General features: G+C 42.4%; 1 protein-coding gene across 3 annotated transcripts in view; it reads left to right on the plus strand.

The window, feature by feature from the left end:
* Positions 1–20,052, plus strand: part of KCNG2 (potassium voltage-gated channel modifier subfamily G member 2) — a 58,604-nt gene extending 38,552 nt beyond the window's left edge. For all 3 annotated transcript variants that reach the window (XM_030508826.1, XM_030508909.1, XM_030508743.1), the window contains exon 3: positions 17,723–20,052. In XM_030508826.1, the coding sequence (XP_030364686.1) occupies positions 17,723–18,535 (813 nt within the window). In that variant the 3' untranslated portion in view covers positions 18,536–20,052. The remainder of the gene's footprint in view (positions 1–17,722) is intronic.
* Positions 20,053–20,479: the final 427 nt, after the last annotated feature.

Below are 20,479 nucleotides of genomic sequence, written 5' to 3' on the forward strand. Positions count from 1 at the left end.
AGCTCTTTGGTCTGGTTTTGCAGTCTCCTATCAAGCAGAAAATGTATGTGCATCCCTCTTGGCTAAGGAACAAATAAACAGTAAATATTATTTCAAGTACTCGGTGTGTACTTGTTCCAGGTTCTCTGGCTGACATTACTGTTGTTACGGTTCCATGTCAGAGCTGTCATAGATACTCTGCCTAACAAGCAGTGGTCTTTTCCTTGAGCTGGCGTTTTCCAGAAAGTGAAAGCTTTAGGTGCCACCTGTCTGTCCTGTTACTGCTTCAGGGAGAGAAAGAGGAACCAAATGTGAAAAAAATCATGCTGGAGAAGAGTTTTTCATATCCTGATCCTTTAATGTCATCTGAATGGACCAGCTGTTACACTCGGTGATGTCCTGCAGAGGTGTAAATGACCTCACATAGATGTAAGTGTGGGACTTTAAAAGTTAGAGGCGATTACCAAGTGGGTGAGAAAGTTATTTTAGGAGCCTGCCTATCTCTTTTTCAAATACAGAAGTATCAATCATACATTTTGTTAACTTTATTTACTGTTCCAGATGTTCTAGATGACAGTGGCAATCCCTAGTGGTTTAGCACGAGTGGGAAGGATCATGTTCCCATATACCGTAGCTGTCTTGTTCTTGCTGGCGGTCATCCTGATTCATCTTGAGCCTTACCCTTTTTTGAAAGTAATATCACATATTTCAGATGTTACACAATTATCAATAAAGCTAACAGAATCAGATCATAAACTAGTTTATACTTGCCAAACTAGTTTATATTTTATCTTGCTGAGGGTTTTTTTTTTCCCTCATTTAGCTTTTATGTACTGATTAAATTAAATTAAAACCACCAATCCAGTAATGCGCATAATAGCTGCTTCTGAAAATTTCAGAAAAGGGGCATTTCAGATACAGACAAAAAAATGTTTGAAGAGAGTCAGGTTCTTCCATGTACGGTAACAAAGCAATAATTAATTTTTCATCTCAAAATTTTCGAAATGGGAGATTTCTATGCAAGGTCTAGATTTAATGGTGAAAAGTCACCTCTTCAGGCAAAATACTGCTGAAACTAAATCATAGCAAAAGCCCTCAAGCACTGAGCTCTTTCAAGACCACCACAAAAGTGATCTCTAAGACGTAAAAATAGCCAGAGGCATACAGTATCCTTAAGGCATTTTAGGCATATGATGCCCCCCTTCAAGTGGGATTCTCAACTCTCTAAACAAATGCCAGGCATCAGGTGACTTAAGGAAGGCAGCTAAAACATCACAGGAGTCTTAAACCAGTTGAGGATACATTACAGCAGGAGCTTTGACAATGCAGTTAAGAGCTGAGCAACCAAAAGACATTGAGAGATTCAACTGAAAGCCACATGGTCATCATACTAGACTCTTCATTGTTTTCTTGGTGAAAACAAAAGTCAACCATTTCTATCCAAAGAAGAAAGCTTCTTTCTTTTGTTAGACAGACTTCCACCATCACGGAAAAAAGAAGTGATGAACTCTGAGATTAACATCAAGCATTTTGTCCTGACTCACAAAAGTATTTATAGGCCTGAGTCCCACTGAGCTCAATCATTTGTAGCACCGCAGTATAAAACAGGAGGAGATCAGAGTGTACTTCCTTCTTCAGCGTGCTTTCTAATGGATTGGGAAAAGCTAGTCTAATTAAAGATACTGTGATAGGAAGTTACAGTTCAATAACCTTCAGTAGAAGAATGTTACACGAAAGAGAGTCATAAATAATGAAATTAAGAATAACTCATAAAGAAGCTTGAAACTAATCTTCTAAGCTTAATTTACACACTGTGCTTCAACTTTCATATCGGTGAAGATGGGGAATAGATGAATTGTGAATGTGAGTTTTAAACAATCTTGTGACTAAAGATCTCATTAAGGCTAGGCATGATGAGATGAGATCTTATTTCACAAAGGTACACACAGAAGTAATTTCAGACAAGGTTAAGAGAGTCCTGTATGATTCTCACATCTTTTCATAGATCACCTGTTGGTGTTGGGGTTGAATGAGCAGTGACTTCAATTGAAAACTGGCTGAACAGCGAGGCCCAGAGGGGGGTGATCAGTGACACAAAGTCTAGTTGGAGACCAGTGAATATTGGTGTATCCCAGGGGTCCATACTGAGCCCGATCCTGTTCAACATCTTCATTAGTGATTTGGTTAGGTTTGTAATCTAAATAGGTAGCTAAATATGGAGAAGTATAAGTATTCAGGGACTCAGTGTTTCAGAACGTTTTGTTGAATGAATGATACCTCTTGCAATTTGAGGTACTTCTGAGTGGGGAAAAGTGTCATTTTTACATCAAATTGTTTACTTATTTCAGTGAAAAGTAATGTAAAGTAGTAAAACCATTATTATTGATGCTTTCTATACTAAGATAGCACTCTGAGACTTTGGAATGAAGCTTTTCATTACAGAAAAGCTCATTTTTAGCACTCTCCTTTGTGACTGTTTATCTGGTTTTCTGCATGTAATAGTGAGACCTTCTTAATTTTAACTTAGAGCCGCATGTTTATGATGTATAGATGGTTTGTTTTCGTGAATGAAAGTGTTAATAAAATTGCAGCTTGTAGTTTTCCTTTATTTGTGGAATAAACTGTTCTAGAAATTACAACACGTCAACATAAACCATGTATTTAAAAATCTCCTTGCTAGTATTACAGATAACTAGTTTTAGTATATAGGCACCAAGGGTCACTTTTTATAAAAAGCATCTTGGGGAATAGGACTAACTAATTTCCTTGGGGATCATCTGAGAATTTGTTATACCATTCTCTCAGCTCTGCTGTTTAAATGCAAAACCCATGAGCTGTAACAATATCACCAGTTACGGCATCTGATCCAATCTACCTATGTACTCATCCTCTATGTTGCTAGTTTGCATTCTGTGCTTGCTCTGGGCAGTTCAGGCTACAGGGAAAGACCAAATGACTCAGTAACAATTGTCACCTGCCTTTTCTACAGTGTTGTGCACAAGGAAGTTCCTGTAGACGGGTGAGATTCATGTTCCCTTTCACATTCACATGCCCCTGCTTGTGTAGGACTCACAGCACTGCAGAGCTGTATTATTACTAAAAGTAAGGTGTTTCTCTTTTTTTTTCTTTCTTTTGTAAGCTTAAAGTAGGTTTTCTGCTCAGTTGGTATTTAAATCAAAATAGTAACACACAGTCCAAATTACAAGTTTTGAGAGCATCCTTTACCCACAGCTTTAGTCATCAGCAATAAGTAAAAGTCTGCTTTGTCTGTAATGTGTTTAATCTGCCTCATGTAGTTTCATCACTTGTACTGTGTAGTCCTGCACTTAGATCACAAATGCTGTTCAGGTACATAGGCACATTCATGCCTCAGGCTGTGAGCTAGGTTTCTAAGCAAGGAATTTTTTTTGTTTCCATAAGCAAGACCAACTTAGTTTATACAAGATGCTATTACTGCATGATATCCTTAGAGTCCAAAACTGAGGAGTGACTGCAAAGTTCTGCAGTACGAGTCTGAGTCATCATAGCATGGTTTCCCAGCTCCTATCTGATGGTCAGAGAATACAGACATATCTAGTTGTTCTGTCACGGCAGCTTCTTCAAGAGAAGATAAAGGAAACATGGTCCACTGAGAAAATCTTTCTCTGTTATATCAGGAGGAATGTTTCTTTCACTAAGAGTTGCCTTTAAACTGGGAGGTAGGCATTTGGCACTGTGGAACACATTTGCACAGAGCCCCACAGTGAGCCTGTAGACCCTTTGTTCAAAATTCCCCATCTCAGCCAAGTCACTGCCTGAGATGTTCATACCTGGCTTTTACCAATGCTGGGTCTGACTGTAGCATCTTTTCCCAAGTTGCTTTTATCAAGTAAACATAGAAATCCATCTGGGACCAGGAGCTTTGGGAACCGCCTGAGACTCTCAGTAGTGTTTTAGGCTTAGAAGTCAAAAAATGGAGAGTATTTCTCTGCACTGTTGGCTTAGGGATGAGGCAAGAGTTGAATAAGGTAAGATTCCTGTTGACTTGTTAACAACTTTATGCTGTACTAATGAACTCTTTCAGTCTACAGGATATCTTCTCATGAATAAGTAGCAGGGTCAGGTCGTCTTTTAAATATTGTATAAATATGCTGCAATATAACATTAATGATAAATAATTAAACAGCTAAGACTCTTCCATAAAAATATTGGTAACTTTGTCACGTTGTTAACTGGTTTATGTTTGGTGCAATGTGGCTTACCCGCACATATGCTCCATATGCTCACCCACACAAAATATGCTCCATACTTAATTTCTTTTAATGTTTCTCTGGTTCCACCACCATAACTATATCTCTATCTACCAGTGGGTTTATTCTCCTGACTTCCAGGTAAATCATCCAGGAAGGCTCTGAAGCAATCTCACGATAATAGTTGCTTGGCCTCCAGTCATGTTTCTAAAATCACTAGAGCTATTCAGTATAGCGTGCTCTGTGATGTCCTGAGGGTACAGCATAGCTTCTTTACTCCACAGATTGCTCCACTGGCTTTTGCAACAGAGCTTGTGCTCTGGGAGCTTATTGAGTAATGTCCTAGTGTTCTGAAAGAGTGAAATCTTTCATTTATCTGTAATAAAAATATAATCTGGAAATTTCATCTCAGAGCTCCAGGATACGTTGCTATGAATTCTGAAGGTTTGGAATGAAAGAAAGCAACCAGATTTATGTTTGGCTAGACCTCATATAGCTAGGCTGAGATAATGAGCTGATTCATGTGTACAGCACTTAGAAAAATTGCATTAAATCATTCAACATTATAAATGATTACATTTTCATTGCTTAAGATGTGTCCATTAAGATGAAATACAGAAGTTTTTGAAATTGGGGACTTTTTGCAGTGTCAATGGAGACATTTATATTCAAGACAAATTTAAGTTAGAAGAGTGATTAAAAAAATGGGGGGGGGGGGCAATAGGTTTTAAACAAAGGCTTAAGGAAGGACCAAGAGAAAACTATGAGGTTGTTGAATTTTCTAAAGGTAAACATGATATTAGTTCCAAGTAAAACCATGAAAAAGATGGTACTGAGTACAATCGGCAAAATTTTTAAGGACAACAGCATAATTAATTCTAGTCTATGTAGAACAACACCACTCATTAGTAAAACTTAGTATGATTTTTATGAGGTTATGAATTTTTCTTAAAAAAAAACCAAACCCAACCAAACAGAAACCCTTCTGATGTAAGTACTTCCGTAAGATATTTGAATTAGTGCCACTCAACATCCTTCTTTAATAGAAATGGCATTTTTCAAAAACTTACCTCCATTGTTAAATGTTTACAAAATTTCTCTTAGATCTTTGCATAGCAGAAAACTAACATGAGAAATCATCATCCATTGACAGCATATGCAGAAAGGCAAGCAGGTGTCTCTGGTGTTGGCCAGAGCTACGGAGGTGTTTTGCTGGTGATTTGGCAGGAAATAGAAAACAATTACAAATTAAATCTACAGGTAGCATAGAAATGACACACTAGTCAGGGACTGGAAGTGTCTGGCACACAGCTGAGCTGATTTGAACATGCGGAGGCAACGGCATGTTCATCAGCAGAGAGTGCAACCTCTAAGTGTAAAGGGCATAGAAAGCCCAAGACAAAAGACGCTTTTGGAAAATGGGATCTCAGAAAGGATTTAGAGACCCTGGTGAACAACTGGGGTACGATTTCCCACCTGACATGCTAGTTAAGAGGCAAACCACGAGGCTTGAGATACTGTGTCCTAACTTGTATCCATGAAGTGGGTAAGTTGAAAAACAAAAAGTTAAAAAGAATTACTTAAAATCTGAAAAATCTGCTTTATAATGAGACACTAGAAGAGTTTTTAATGCAGTGAACAGCAGAATAAGAGAGTGTCTGTGGACAACAGTGAACAATAACTAGAACTTGCAGGTAGACAAACTCATGCTCTAAATAGTGTATTGCAGTGTGGGTAAATAACAATAGAAACCATTTTTCTAGAGATGCTTGAGTACATCTTGTATAGTTTTTAAATACATTCTGTCAGTCCTTCTACGCATGAAGTCTCAGCTCAGTTGAAACTGTGTGATTCATGAACCACTTGCTAAGATCCTCTGTTCTGCAGATGATTACTAGTTCAAGAGCCACTTCTAGCCTTACAGGTCAGTGAGTAATTGCCATCCTGTCCCCAACTCATTCATGCAGGAATGCTGTTCCCCTATGCAAGAGGTGCCAGCAAGGATGCAGTATGTCTGGGGCTTCCTTGGCCCTCATGTGTATTCAGACCTGAAGTCATCAGTAAGATGAAATGAGCAGTGTCATTTAATAATTGTGATTAAAGGCAAGGGCAGCCAGAAAACCTCAGAAGCCTGGAAGCTCTCTGAAGAGGAGTCACGTGGCATGAGTCTGGCCCCGTGAAGGCAGCATCCTGACCAAGGTATCTCGTCCAGCACTGACTGTGTTTGCAAGGGGTATAACGGGTTTAATCCGCGTATTAGCTGCTGTTCAGACTTGAGCTTGTGGGTCACTCATGAGCTGGATGCCACAGTTGGAACAGGCAGCTTACCAGGATACATGCCAGCCTGGCCCTCTGGCCATTCGCTGGCAGGGCCCTTGTACCCTTACCTTCCCATGCAGGCACACACATACACACTCCCTTTCCCTCTGCTCTAGCTTGTTTGCTAACCCCGGATACAAATAGGAAATACTGAGAATAGTGTGAAGATCCTGGCCAACCAATACATCCTGAGCCGTGTTGGAAACTTGGCACATGCTGCGCTGGGTAGAGACAGCAGCAAAACAGAAATTGCAGCACTGTCCTGAAAGGTCCCCGAGTGTCTGTGGGCAGAAGCTGTGGATATTTTCTCCCCATTCACAGCTAGTTGCCTTTGTACCCAAGAGAAATATTGGCTAACGCAAGGTAAGTCATGCAGTTCTTACATGCTGCACTGCTGTCACAGAAAACACTGTTAACTGTTGCCTTGAGCAGAAAGAGAGACTATGAGTGCAGGCTTTCATAGTGGTCAGATCCACCTTGCAAAAATTCATCCGCTTCAGAAGTGCAGGAGTACAGCTTACAGCATTTCAGAGCAAGGGCAATGCGGTAGCAGGCTGCCAGCTGTGACTGAGCCACTACCAGCAGGAGAACAAATCTAGCCACAGGCAACATCGGCAAATCCTTCACTTGCTTTCAGATAATAGGATAAAGGGAAAGAGAAGGGGAAAAAAACAGGTTTGCAAAAAAATGTAAGAGGCAAAGAGTAAGCTTGATTCTGTCCTCCTTTCCTCCAAGAGAAAAAAAAACAGACACCCCCAAACTTTGTAGCAGATTACAGAGTCGCAGGAACCAGTAAAATTAATGTGGGTCAGTAAAATAGAATCTGCAATGAGTGGGAGGGAGCAGGAGAATAGCTTCTATAACAGGGATTGAAAGAAGGGAAAACCTGGGGGAAATAAGAGGGGAAATACTTTTAAAATGCTGTTGAAAATCGTTTGTTCTATTAATACAACTAGTAAGCAAGAGGGAGAAAGAACAAGACTGAGATTCCTTTCTAGTGTGGGACAAGATTGATGAAGAAGAAAAGAGGATACTGTGTTTAGGAAGACCACGGTTCTACACTGTATATCTGCATGTATCTGTAAGCACAGCTAGGTGCCACCACAGCGTCATCTTTTCCCAGGTGGTGGATAGGTGTGAAAGTGTTGGGAATGCCACTGCTTCGTAATACAGCCCTGTCTCTCTTGGGCTGGTCCTTTCAGAGGAACATGTTGTCATTCCTGGGGTAGCTGTTGGAACTGCACCTTAAGTGCCCTTGGCAAGGACTCAGCCCTGCTTTGGTTCTGCAGAGTTTTGATTTATGCTGCCACTTACTGAAGATAACACCCATGTTTATTTTTGCAGTCCTGCAGTGCTTAGGAGAAGCAGGTGTGCTGTAAGTGCCAAGTGCCATTGGTTTTTCAAGCAAGAGCTGAGTCTCTTCTCTCCAGAGCACTAGCATAATAAATACAAGCTAGGTTTATTCTCCAGAAATCAGGAGATGCGCTATTTGGAAGGTAACTGGGCTTCTTCCCATAAAAGCTCAGGATCAAGCATTTGCTTAGATTTACAGAAAATGGCTTTTTTAAAAAAGCATTGTAGTTTCCAAACCTTGGGGGATATGATACCTCTATCAGAGCTAGAAAAGAGAGTGGGGTGCGGAGGAAGATTTCTAGTTCATGTGAAATCAGGGGGAGAGGGACACTTGTCAGCAAGGAGGCTTCTGGTGCTTAATTAGAATCTTGGGGGTTTTTTTACTTTTAATTTGTGTGAAAAAGTGGGCCAAAACTGAGAAAAACATTCTGGAAATAGAAAATTCCAAGGTAGTTTTTACTCAGAAACATGAAGAACATCAGTGTTTCTAAAGTGAAGCTGTTCTTTGGAGGACACCATTGCTTGGTGAAATGATCATTCTTTTTTTCTGCATTACTGCCCCTGTCTATGGCAGTGACTTTGACTGATAAACAAATCCCTTGTGCTGAGCATCCCCCTGGGTGCGACTGCGCAGGTTGTGCCTGGTCCAAGCAAAGCAGGCTGTTTGAGAGCTGCAGCCACACCTAAAAGGCTTATGTCACCCATGGGTGTTTCTCACAGATAGGGTCTGCTGCAGGGCAGAGCTGCCAGAAGCAAGCCATATAGGCAGTGGCCTGTGAAATTCTGCCTCAAATGCTGTGGGAGTTGGTGAGTTTCAAATATAATACCTTGCCCTCATAGATCTGTGTTCTCTTGTGTAGTAGTTTGTGTTCAATTTCCAAATGGCACTGAGAAGTTATAAAATTGCCAAAGCAGACCCGAGATACAAAACCAGTGTTTTGACTCAGAATATTTGTTCAAATAAATGGTAGTAAACCTATTCTTGTACATATAGGTTGTAATTCTCTAAATATTAATAATAGCCTGCTTAATGTCTTACATGCGTGCACAGATGAAAGCCATGGACAAGCCAGGTATCTCATATGCCCCAAGGCTCAGCTCCAGCAGCATTGAGCACATTATTTTGTTTGCTAGTTGAACATTGTGGGCAGGTGGCACTTGAAGGGGTCCTCTGAGGTTAAGTGCAGTCCCCTGTTGTCCTGGGTATCACATCATACCACCATTTCCAGAAACCAAGAAGCTTCATCTTAAAAGGTCTTTGGCCTTCCCTGTTCTTGCAAGGGGGCTTTTTTGGATTCTCATGTATCTTCTAGAGTCCAGACTCTGAAAGCTGGTGTAGCTGTTTCTTCTCCTGCCAACACCATGCTTTTGATTAGTGATGGGTTCTCTTTGCAAACAGCTAGTGCAAACTGAGCATGTTGGGTCTCTCTCCTTCCCACTCCTACCTCACATGATGATTGCCATTACTTAGCTGATGGTGTTGAACTTCCCAGCCACTCCTGAACCAAGTCAGCTGTTGTAGCATAACCAGCCAGTGAGTTATGCTGTTTACTCTGCACTGAAGAGGATTAAGGAATGATCATATGTCCCATTCTGTGGACTGAGCTGCGGATTGTAAACAGACAGGTAGTAGATGGAGATAGCAGTAATTTCAGCTATCAGTCATCCAGATAGATCTGAATGAGAACATTTGGCCATGCCATTAAACGGTGCTTCTTTTCATCCCCTTGATATGTTTATAGACAGCAAACATGTCTCTTTTTTGCCTTCATTTGATGATGGTAAACAAGTCAAATGCATTTAATTAATTGTCTGTTTTTACGGTAGGTTTTCCATTCCACTAGCCATTCAAGTAACCTTGGGTTACTCTCCCAACTCATTCCAGTTTGAATCATCCTTGTTTGAACATGGGTGGGTTTTGAACAAATTGAATCCTTCACTTACAAATTTGGAGCTATCAGGGAGCTCCATATACAAGTGTTGGTTGTTTTGTGTGTGTGCGTGTGTTTGGCAAGCAAGAGGATTGGTGTCAAGGCTTGTTTCAAGGGTGAAAACTGCAGGTTGTGAGAAGCTGTGTGTACTCATTGTGAAGCAGATTACAAACTAAAGAAATACAGTGTGAAGGTAATACTAACCCATGACGAGGTCACTAGGCAGTGAGAATGGAGCAGAGTCTTAAGAAGTATCCTCAAAGAAAATATTATCCAGTGCACGTCACTCCTCCTTAAGTTACAGTATAGCCCCTCTGTCCTGGTGTGTGGTACGATCAAACTGGGAGATAGAGTAGCTGGCTGCTGGAGCATATACTGTTCCTTCAAGCAGCTCCCAGCTGCAGTCACTGAGTCTGAGGAGTTTTAAGATGTTAGATGTCCTTACACCCCCCCAGCCTCTCTTGGGTGAGGCACTGTGCTGTTCCCGATAGGCATCTGAAAAACAGACAACTTGATTGTGTTCTGTTTCATAGGTATTTATTGTCTGCTTTATTCTTTGCATGTTTCTTGCTTCTCACAGAGTTTAGTTTTTGGTTGCTTTCCATAAAGTAGAGACAGATAACATTTGTTTCCCTCTAACAAATACTGTTGCTTTTGGAGAAGTGTGTGCTAAAAGTGGACGTAGGTTTGAGAAAAGCTGTTTGAGAAGCAGATGTTAATGAGAGGGCATTTTGTGCATCTGTGGTGCTACTTACCTGCTTTCCATTCTTCCCAGCAACTGTACTCAGGTAAAAAGAAGCAGGGCAGTGGACTAAGGCGTGTATCTGCATGTGACAGGGGCAGTAAGTGGAGGAGGCAGGGAAATGGAGGGCAGCCTTAAGATCACAACAGTCTTGCCTGGTAGATAGGTAATTGAATCCCTTGTGTCTGTGTCTTTCTCCATAATTCAGATGTATATGCTAAATCCATGCAGTCAGAGTACAGCTGTTAAAGACATCTACAGCATTTCCAGGGGAAAAGGTGACAGTTAAACAGGTCTCAAGGCTCAGTATTTATGCCTGAGAAAATCAAGTCCTTACCTGTAGCATCTAATTTTGGCCATGCATTTTGGGGCTGAGGTGGCACAAAGCAGCAGGCTGCTTGTGCATTGGGCAGTAACTCAAGGAAACAGCCGGTTCCCTCTGCAGCCTCCTGGATCATGAGTGCCATCTGTGTCTGCCATCTATTTAGTCTGCAAGGGTGGTCATAGGCTACCACAGTGCATGGGTAAAATCCTCACACATGTTCCTGTTTGTATTCCATGTTTATTTGCAGCTTCACTGGCAGAACAAAAATGAGAGGCTGAGAGGTTTTGAAAAGTGGTGATTTGAGATTTTGATGTCTTGTGATCAAAGGAAATCCAGAGAGATATCTAAAGTAGGTATTGCTTCTGCCCACCTCCTTGCCTTTTCTCTTCAATGAAGACAAGTTGTACAGGAACAATTGTACAAGAGCTACATATCTTGTGTCCATAACATAACTGCAAACTGTTCATGACAAGCCTCCCCACCGAAGGCAAGGTTACCTTCTGTAGCAGCTGGGCTGAAGATGAAGCATGAACTAAGTTCTAGTTACAGATCAAAGTGTACAGCAAGAAGCACAGAGCTCTTTCATGGCCCCTCAGAGACTTTAAAAACAGAAACTCTTACTTTGAATTCACAGCCAGCCAGCTTTGAGGACAGACTGTGCAGTAGCTGAATCATCTCTGCTGAGAAGCACAAGAAATACTCAGAGCAAGCTGGCTGCGACTTCAGCCTGACCCTAGCTTTAATGGCAGATGTACTGAATTACAATCACCAAGTCTGTAGGTGGTCAGTGGCAAGGGGAGCATGCCTGAGCCCGGGGACAGGGTGAGATGCTGCCATTCCAACAGTAGGTCACATCACAAGAGTCATGCAGTCATTGCTGCTGTGAAAATTAGCTGGATGCTTTCATCAGAAAATTGCTTTTCATCAGAAAGCACCAGTGTGAGCAAAATCTTTGGAGTTTGTTGGGGAGGCACATTTCTGGGAATGTTGCTGGTTTTCTGCATTTTTTCTCAGGGAAGGATTCTTCATTTCACTGTGATAGGTGGGACGAGAGAGGGCTGCAACCCAGCACCCAATACTTTAAGCAGGAGCTGGGTCTCTCCCAAGCTGGGCAAGTGCTCTAAGTGTTGGGCTGTTGAATAATTGGAAGTGCGGGGGTCTGTCCTCTGGCTCTCCCTGCAGACATTTATTGAAAGAGGTGGCTCAGCATCACACGCAAATCTAAGGGGAACACTAAGAGTGCTGAGCTCGCTCTCTGCAGCACTGTGCCCAGGCTGTGGGCAGACCTTGTGTAGCAGCCTCAGGGGCTTTATCTGCAGGTCCCTTAACACTGATTTCTGGTGCTGAACCTGAAATTCTTGATTATATCAGAATTTCGAGTTCCACTTTGTTGTTAAAAAATAAAAAATAAAAAAAAAATTGAGCCGATGTGCACAGAGAAAAACTTGACCCAAAAGGCTCAAATAACAAGGGGAAAGTGGAAAAGAACAAAAATACCATTATAGGAATGTAATGATTTTAAAGATTATCTAAGTATTTTTATATGTAATGCCTCTCATGTTTGGTTTTGTTGGGGTTGTTTTCTTAACATATATGTTTGATGAAGGGGGAGGGGGGAGAGGAAATTTTTGCTATGGGGGGAAGTGGGCAGCATTGAAACTTCTTCCTTGAAAGTACTGTGGAGATGCTGACCATGAAAAACAATGTATGCGTAGAACAACACAAGAACTGGGATAGTTAGAGGTGATCTGGCTTTTGACATCTTCTAATGCCAGAGGGGGCTGATGCTGTCAGAGCCTGCAAGAATCTAGAGGAAAATCAGAATTCCTTCTCAGGAGGCCAGAGGACAAAGGCAGGGTCAAGAAGTCACACAACACACAGTGGAGAATTTTTCTGAGGCACAGTCCAGGCAAGTACCGGTGAAAGGGACCCTCAAGGCATACCAAAATGTTTCTGAAAGGTTCCTGCAGTTTTTAGGCTGACCATACAGAGCAATGAGCACAGCTGGATTTGAACTCCAGTGATTTACCGGCTTTTCTTTCTGTAATTTTCCTGTTGCCAAAGGAGCCTCTGGCAAAGAAAATGTTTCTCCAGAAGGAAGATATACTGCAGTTGGCTTTCTGACAGCAAATTTCTACAGATCTTACTGAAAGAGACTCACTTTAATTTGACTGCATAGAGCTACTCACTGAGACCTTCCTCCTTTTCTTGTGCCCTGAATTGACGTTAGTGAATGGCCTCAAAATCCTGTGCAACTGCAGATATTTCCCCTATGCTCAAGTAACTTCTGCACAAGAAAAAAAAAAATCCTACTTGCTGTTTGAAAAAACCCACATGTACACATATAAATAAATATGTACATCTTGTAAAGAACATCTGTTTCCGTACATTTTTATTACACCACTGCTTTTTGTACTCAAAAACCTAAGATATTGTTTATTTAATGCCATGGTTGCACAGAATAATAGCATCAAGCTTGGAAAAGACCTTTAAGATCATCAAGTCCAATCTTTACCCCCACACTGCCAAGTCCACCACTAAACCATGTCACTGAGGGCGTCATCTATATGGGTTTTGAACACTTCCATTAAAAAAAAAAATAAATAAATCAGTCTTTTAATACTAGAAAAGTGCACTGGGGGTGTCCTTTCTGTTTGCCGTTCATGCTATTTTTTGTTTAGACCTCTAAAAGATAAAAAGAAATCAAATTGTTATGAAAGCTAAAAAAGAGTTTTCCTGTGGCCCAGTTTTATAAATCTAGACATGAAAATATAATCATAAAAATGTATCCATTATATTACAAGATGAGGAAATCTGGTTAGTTAGTTAGCTATTTTGCTTACAAAAAGTAAAAACCAGTATGTAGTTATTAATGTACATGTTTATGGCCATGAGCTGGTGTAGCTGGATCTTGTTTGTGAAAATATAGATTTGATACAGACCTATTTTGGGTAGGATGCTATCCTATTTTGTTAGGACTTGGTTTTTTCTTACTCTGGTGGCTGATTAATTCCTGATTGCTTTTTTCCGTCTGTGTGTGTGTCTTTCTGTGCATTTTTGTTTTGTTTTCTTGAATGGAAAAAAGAAACAACCAAAACCCTAAGCAGAGTTACAGCATCCGGTTGTACTCAAATACATAGCTAAAAGTTTTAGAAAGGAGAAAACCTGCCTTTTTGTTTGTTTGTTTGTTCATTTGTTTTTTCACAATGCTGTAATGAAGGGGGGAAAGCTGCAAGGAGAAGCAGCTGCAGCTCAGAGAACCAGAGAGCATGAAATACGTTTTTGCTGTTACTGTTTTGATTTCATGTGAGGATAATAATAGGTCATACCTAGATGATACTGAAACATGGTCCAGGGGACAAGAAGACATTTAATTAGTGAAAAAAAGTCTCTAGCAGGTTAATTGACACACAGGTCTCTTTTCTAAAAGCCTGTTCAGACCCTGTTATTCTCAGGACAGCCTTTGGACAGAGCCTGGCTTGTTCAGATTGCAATAGGTTAATAACAACACTGCGAAAGACTAGCACTTTGCTGAAGGTAATTATGCATTAGCTGAAAGAGGGGATTGTTTCATCCCACTAAAATGAACTCTGTGTGGCAGAGCATTATCACTTCACTCTACTGAAAGTAAACATTTTGGCATTCACAGGGTTAGCTGTCAGCTGTGGATAGTGGGAAAAGCTGAGAAAAGCCAGAGCCCAGCAGCAGCTCTGGATGGGAGTACATTTCAGCTCTTCATTACAGTGATGGGCAGCTTGGGTCTGCTGTGTTGGATGACCCGGGCTGCAGATCCTGCCAAGCCTCTCATGCTCAGCTGAGCAAAGGTTGCCAGGCTGCTCCTGTGCTTGTGTTTTTGAAGTAGTTCTGCAGGAAGCTTGGAGACATAAATAGCAAAGCAGTAGGTTTGTGAACCTACACAGGATAAACATATCAGAGTGTGGGAGGGCAGATAAGAGTCTTCTGAAAGTCATCTCCACTGGTCGTCAGTTAATGAGCAACATTTTTTTCACTCCTGTTTGCTCCCACACCAAAACTCGTACATGGAAGGACTTTGGAGAGTTTCTTTTCCTTATGCACAAAATAGAGAGCGGTGGGGGAATTAGGTGCCAAATTAGCTATTAAATGCACTTATGTCTTTGTAGGTGTATTCCAAGGCTAAATTCTACATAGGCTTCTCCAACTTGCCTTAAGCTTTTAGTGGCATGAAAATCAGATACATGCACATCAGAATCCAGAACGCTTCCTGCCAGATAGGTTTCTTAAGGTGAGCTACATCTTAGTTTCCATACATGGTGGTCCAAGTAGTGATGCAGCTTTCAGAGAAAGCTAATTTGCACATTGGGTTTCCTTCCTTCTTGCCATAGCGGCTGCTTTGCTCAAGCCATAGCTATTCTTCTATGGATCGTCTTCCTAACGTCTCAGCCTGATCCTTTTGTGCATGTGCAAGGATAGTATCAGGAGCTGCAAATCACCTGCAGCCATTGCCCTTACATATGAGATAAACATGTCCTAATGAGAGATTCCCAGGCAGCAGGGCTCTGAGACAACATTCGTGTGATGGCTGGTTTCTTGGTAATAAGGTGGGAAGTTACAGTGGCACAGGCAGAGTCCTTCCACTGACTTTGACTTTGTGAGTTTTGGCTCTGGCCCACAGAGACATATTTGTGTGGTGGTGTGAAAGCATCTTGGTTCCATATCTGATGGGAGCGCCTGACAACTTAATTATGCTGTGATAGGAGCAAAGCTCCTATAAACAAAATGTTTTGTCCTATGAATTGTGATTGTGACAAAAATACTTTTTATGACCAAATTAGTTTCATGAGGCAGAAATAAATTAAGCTCTTTCTAGTTTTCACACCTATCAAAATTAGAAAGCTAAAGACAGTCTATCTGAGCTACAGTAAGCTCAGTAAGACAAGATTATCCTTCCTCCCTGCAATATGCTTTAAATCTTGACAGCAGTTTCAATAGGACAAGTAATTTTTCTCTCCATATCAGCATGACCCCTTGGGAAGCAGTGGGAGGTACATCATATGCCAATTGAAAGTGGAATACTAAAAATATCTATAAATACAAGGCACTACAACCTTCCTTCTTGTTTAATACAAGGACTAGCTCTGAGGATTCCTTTTCACATTTTGTTTTTGCTATTGACATCGCTTTAGTCATTGTCTCAATCTCTTAGTAAGCGTGAAATGGGGAGGGTGCTTCGGCATTTTGGGTATACTGAGATATCACAAGGCTGTACACTCAATGTGATGAACATGCTGGTGGTGCCAGCGGTGCAGCAGCCCTTGAAACATGTATCCAGTCACTCCCCAACGTTTTCGGGATTGTTGTAGTTAGTGGAGACAGCAAAAGTCTCATCACTCTTTTGCTGTTTTCTTTCAGAACAGGGAAAAACCCGTGCATAAACACTTAGAGGGGGATGAAGTCAGGATGTGGTGCTGTGCAGTAAACATTTCTTCAGCCCTGCCTAGCAGAAGGCACCTGTGGTGAGCATGTGGGCAGAACTGTTCATAGATGTGCCAGGTTCTCAGCTTCTCCAGTGGTGAAATGGGGACCAGCTTGGCACAGCCTCGCCACTCTTGAGTGGTATTTTATTACTATAATTTAGCACAGGCAAGCAAAATGAGGTTTTACATTGGTACCTAATACCTGTTGCATCCAGTGGGAGTCACACCCCTCTAGCATGGATGGCCTCCTACATGCTTACAAGAGCTTTCATGAACTGTTCAAACTGGCTCACTGAATAAATATACACTTCTCTTAAATAAATATACCCTTCCCTCCCACTTAAAGCCCCCAGAGCATTAACACTTTTATATGAGCATTTAGAGAGGAAACAGCACTAGCCCTATAATTGTCCACATCAAAATCTGTTTATTTAGAGAAGCTGATTATTATTCAGCTGGAGTTACTAACAGTGATGTAGCAGAGAATTGCCATAGTATTTGTGCTGCTGAATTAACAGTCAAAGAGCAGCCATCACCAGCATTATTGTTTATTGCTGTTCCAATGCACCAAGGCTGGCTCATTTATAGGCATTGTAACTAAAGAACCAGAGTTCTCTCTTTATTTTCCACTAAGTGAGCCTGCAGGGAGAGCACTTCTTCCAGTGCCTCAGAAAGCTAGGGCAGGGCATCATGGTCATTAGTTGTTACAGGTGAGGTAATTTAAAATGCTTACCTCTCCCAACCCTCCCTCTGTTCTTGAGGTACTTTTTCTTTTAGAAAGACCCACATTTATCAGTCCTTCAGATGAGCTTTTGACTATAGGGCTAGTGTGTTAATAAATGTTCACTGGAATATAAAAAATATTCCATGTTCTGTGAATATTAGATTACTCCAAGCACATAACATAAAATGCTGTAGGTGTTTATGAGCCATTTTTAAGCAATTTATTGATCAGGAAGGGAGGGAGAGATTACCCATTTATTAAAATCCGTGAATCCTGTACTAATTCTTTCTAAAGGGTGTTAAAGGCTTGCTTAGAAATGAGGTGGGAGCCACTGGCCTTTCAGCAGTGTGCTGTCTGGCCAACAGCTGATACCATCACACCAAATTCTTGGCAGCCTTGGATACTCCCAAGTGGTGTTGACCTGTCCTGCAGCCAGACATTTAGCTAGTAGCTCTGATTTTAGTTATCCATTTCAGCTTCTCTCAGCAGCTATGATTTTACTTTGGTGATGACTTTACTTTTGGTACCTCACAATTCATATCGATTTCACATGATGCTTTCCTTAAGAACTGCCTTAAGAACTGAAATCTGTTTCTTTGGTTCACTCCCTGGCTAAATCTTTTTATCCCCCCTTTTCTGTGTTTCCCGCTCCTCTTCCCCCCAGGGTGAATGCTCACGGAAGTGCTATGACATCTTTGTGCTGGAGACAGTGTGCGTGGCATGGTTTTCATTTGAGTTCCTGCTGCGATCCATCCAGGCAGAGAACAAGTGTGCTTTTCTGAAAACCCCACTCAACATCATCGACATCCTGGCCATCTTGCCTTTCTATATCTCTCTCATTGTGGATACGGCCTCCACGAAAAACAGCAGCAAGCCCAGAGGGGGAGCTGGCAACAAGTACCTGGAACGAGTGGGCCTGGTGCTGCGCTTCCTGCGGGCTCTGCGCATCCTGTACGTGATGAGGTTGGCACGGCACTCGCTGGGGCTGCAGACACTGGGGCTCACTGTGCGCCGGTGCACCAGGGAGTTTGGGCTGCTGCTGCTCTTCCTTTGCGTCGCCATGGCCCTCTTCTCACCACTGGTGTACTTGGCTGAGAGCGAACTGGGAGCCAAGCAAGAATTCACAAGCGTCCCCACCAGTTACTGGTGGGCTGTGATCTCCATGACCACAGTTGGCTACGGGGACATGGTACCTCGTAGCATCCCCGGACAGGTGGTAGCCCTGAGCAGTATCTTGAGTGGGATTTTGCTGATGGCTTTCCCAGTCACGTCCATCTTTCATACCTTTTCCCGTTCATACAGTGAGCTGAAGGAGCAGCAGCAACGAGCAGCAAGCAGGCAGATGCGCCAGCTAGAAGAGAGCACTGAACTCCTAGGTGGTAACAGTACACAGGGGCTCGGTGTTACATTCCCACCAGCTGATGCTGGGCAGGAGGGTCAGCCCGCAGGGGAACAGGAAGCACAGAGAAGTTGTTGACTGAACAGCTTGAAGACATATGTTGGCAGCGCAAGAAGCAGTGGCCAAGGGGGGTCAGTTCTACAAGAAGAACCTCCTGAACTGCATAAATGAGGGCAGACACAAACACAAAAGGCTGTCTCTAAAGACCAACTTTTGATCTTAAGGGCCCTCTGAAAAGTAGCCCTAGAATTAAAACCAAGTACAGCTCTGCTCCATTGCTTTCCGTAGGGCTTTTCTTTTCTATTGAACAAGTGGTTTCGGCAAGCCCCAAGGAGCAGCCATTGAACGTAGCCAGCCAGGAGAACGTCCCGTGAAGCAGAGCCTGTGCCGGGTGCCATTCGGCAGCTCAGTCAGTGTGCTGCCTCCTCCCTGCTTGGTGACACTCCAAGTGCAAGGGGGTGATGCCCCATGCAAAGTGGGTTTGTTTTGGCAGCTCCGCCAAGGAGCACAAACCTCAGATAAGCCAAGGTGTGAGGCCAGAGAAGGGCAGAAACATCCCTTCAGCTTTCCCAGGGGCTTGGTTTTGTCTGTTTTACGCATCAGGCAGCACAGCCTTGGCCACCAGCTGCCAGCTGTGACTTGTGTGCTAGCACAGTACGCATTATTTAGTAAATATGCTTATTTACCACCCTAAGCTTTGTATCTTAGCCACATGGCAGAAATATACATAGACAATCTTCCAGACTATGGTACTGAATGCTAACTTGGGTTTTTTTTCCTTTGCTAACAGTTCAATATAACAAATATCTTTACAAATCATACCATCTCTCCACTTTCATTAACTATTTCCATCTCTCATGTAGCAAAATGATGTGTTTAAGAGACAACTAAACCTGAACTACATGCAGCCCAAGAAGGGGAGGGTGGTTGGTGTTAAAGCAGCAACTCCCAGCGGTGCATACTGTTCCTCTGTGGTGATGACTGCACTGACTGCAGTCATGTACAAGCAGGAGTAGTCCAAACCCAGTAAAGTGAAAGAGATGCCTTCAGTGAGTTCTGGCCCGAGCTGCAGTGTAGCAGTGTAGCAGGTGTGTTCTGCGTTAGGAGTAGTGTCTTATTTTTTTCCCCTACTAAGAAAAAGACAATCCTGTCATCTAAAAATTAGAATTATTGTTCTGGCTCTTCTTCCTAATTCTCAAAAGATTTAAGTCAATTCAAAGGGAAAATGAATTACATGGTGGCATCAGCATGCTTCTTTACTGATGCCAGCCTCATGAGCTCTCCTGACGGAGCTGTGGAGCTGGTCCAAGTCAGCATGCTGTCTGGGTCTTTCAGTGCTCCTACAGGTGGGATATGATCAGAGGATGGAGAGATGGAACACAACTGCCTCTTGCACCTACGCTCGCATTTATATTAAAGCCATGCAGTGTCACCCTCCATAATCTCCTCCTGCCAGGAAGGAAACAAAAGCTGATGTATTGAAGATGGGGTTTGTGTGTTTGGTTTTTTTTTCCTCAGCATATGTTGTAACATCAATCCTACATTAGCAAACTCCTGTATTAAGCCATTCCTTATAGGAATGGGGCAAGGGAAAATAAAAGGTTAAATTTATTTTAATAAAAATTAGAAGCTTTGCTGCTGAATGTGCACCTCTGATGATTTGGTTGCGGAGTGGGGGAGATGGTGTTTTGCCTGCTGATGTGAAGCCATGTATGCCAGTGCTCCAGCCAGAGTCCCATGCAACCAGCTCACTCTGGCCCATGGCAGCCCTGACATTGCTCCTTTGCAGCCACAGCCAGGCCAGACAGCCCCAAGCAGCACAAGGGTGTCACTGGGCCAGGTTATACAGCTCCATGGTAAGTGCTGCAAGAGATGGAAGCAGCAAAACAGAGCCCCCCTATCCTGCAGGTAGCATCTGGATCTCCAAAGCCCCAGCTGTGCTGAATGACAAGCAAACTGAATGCAGCTGCATGCACAAGGGCTCTGCCCATCCATTGTTCACAGCCCACCAGCACTGGGAGC

The sequence above is a fragment of the Strigops habroptila genome, chromosome 1 (assembly GCF_004027225.2).
Source record: "Strigops habroptila isolate Jane chromosome 1, bStrHab1.2.pri, whole genome shotgun sequence".
Lineage (NCBI taxonomy): Eukaryota > Metazoa > Chordata > Aves > Psittaciformes > Psittacidae > Strigops > Strigops habroptila.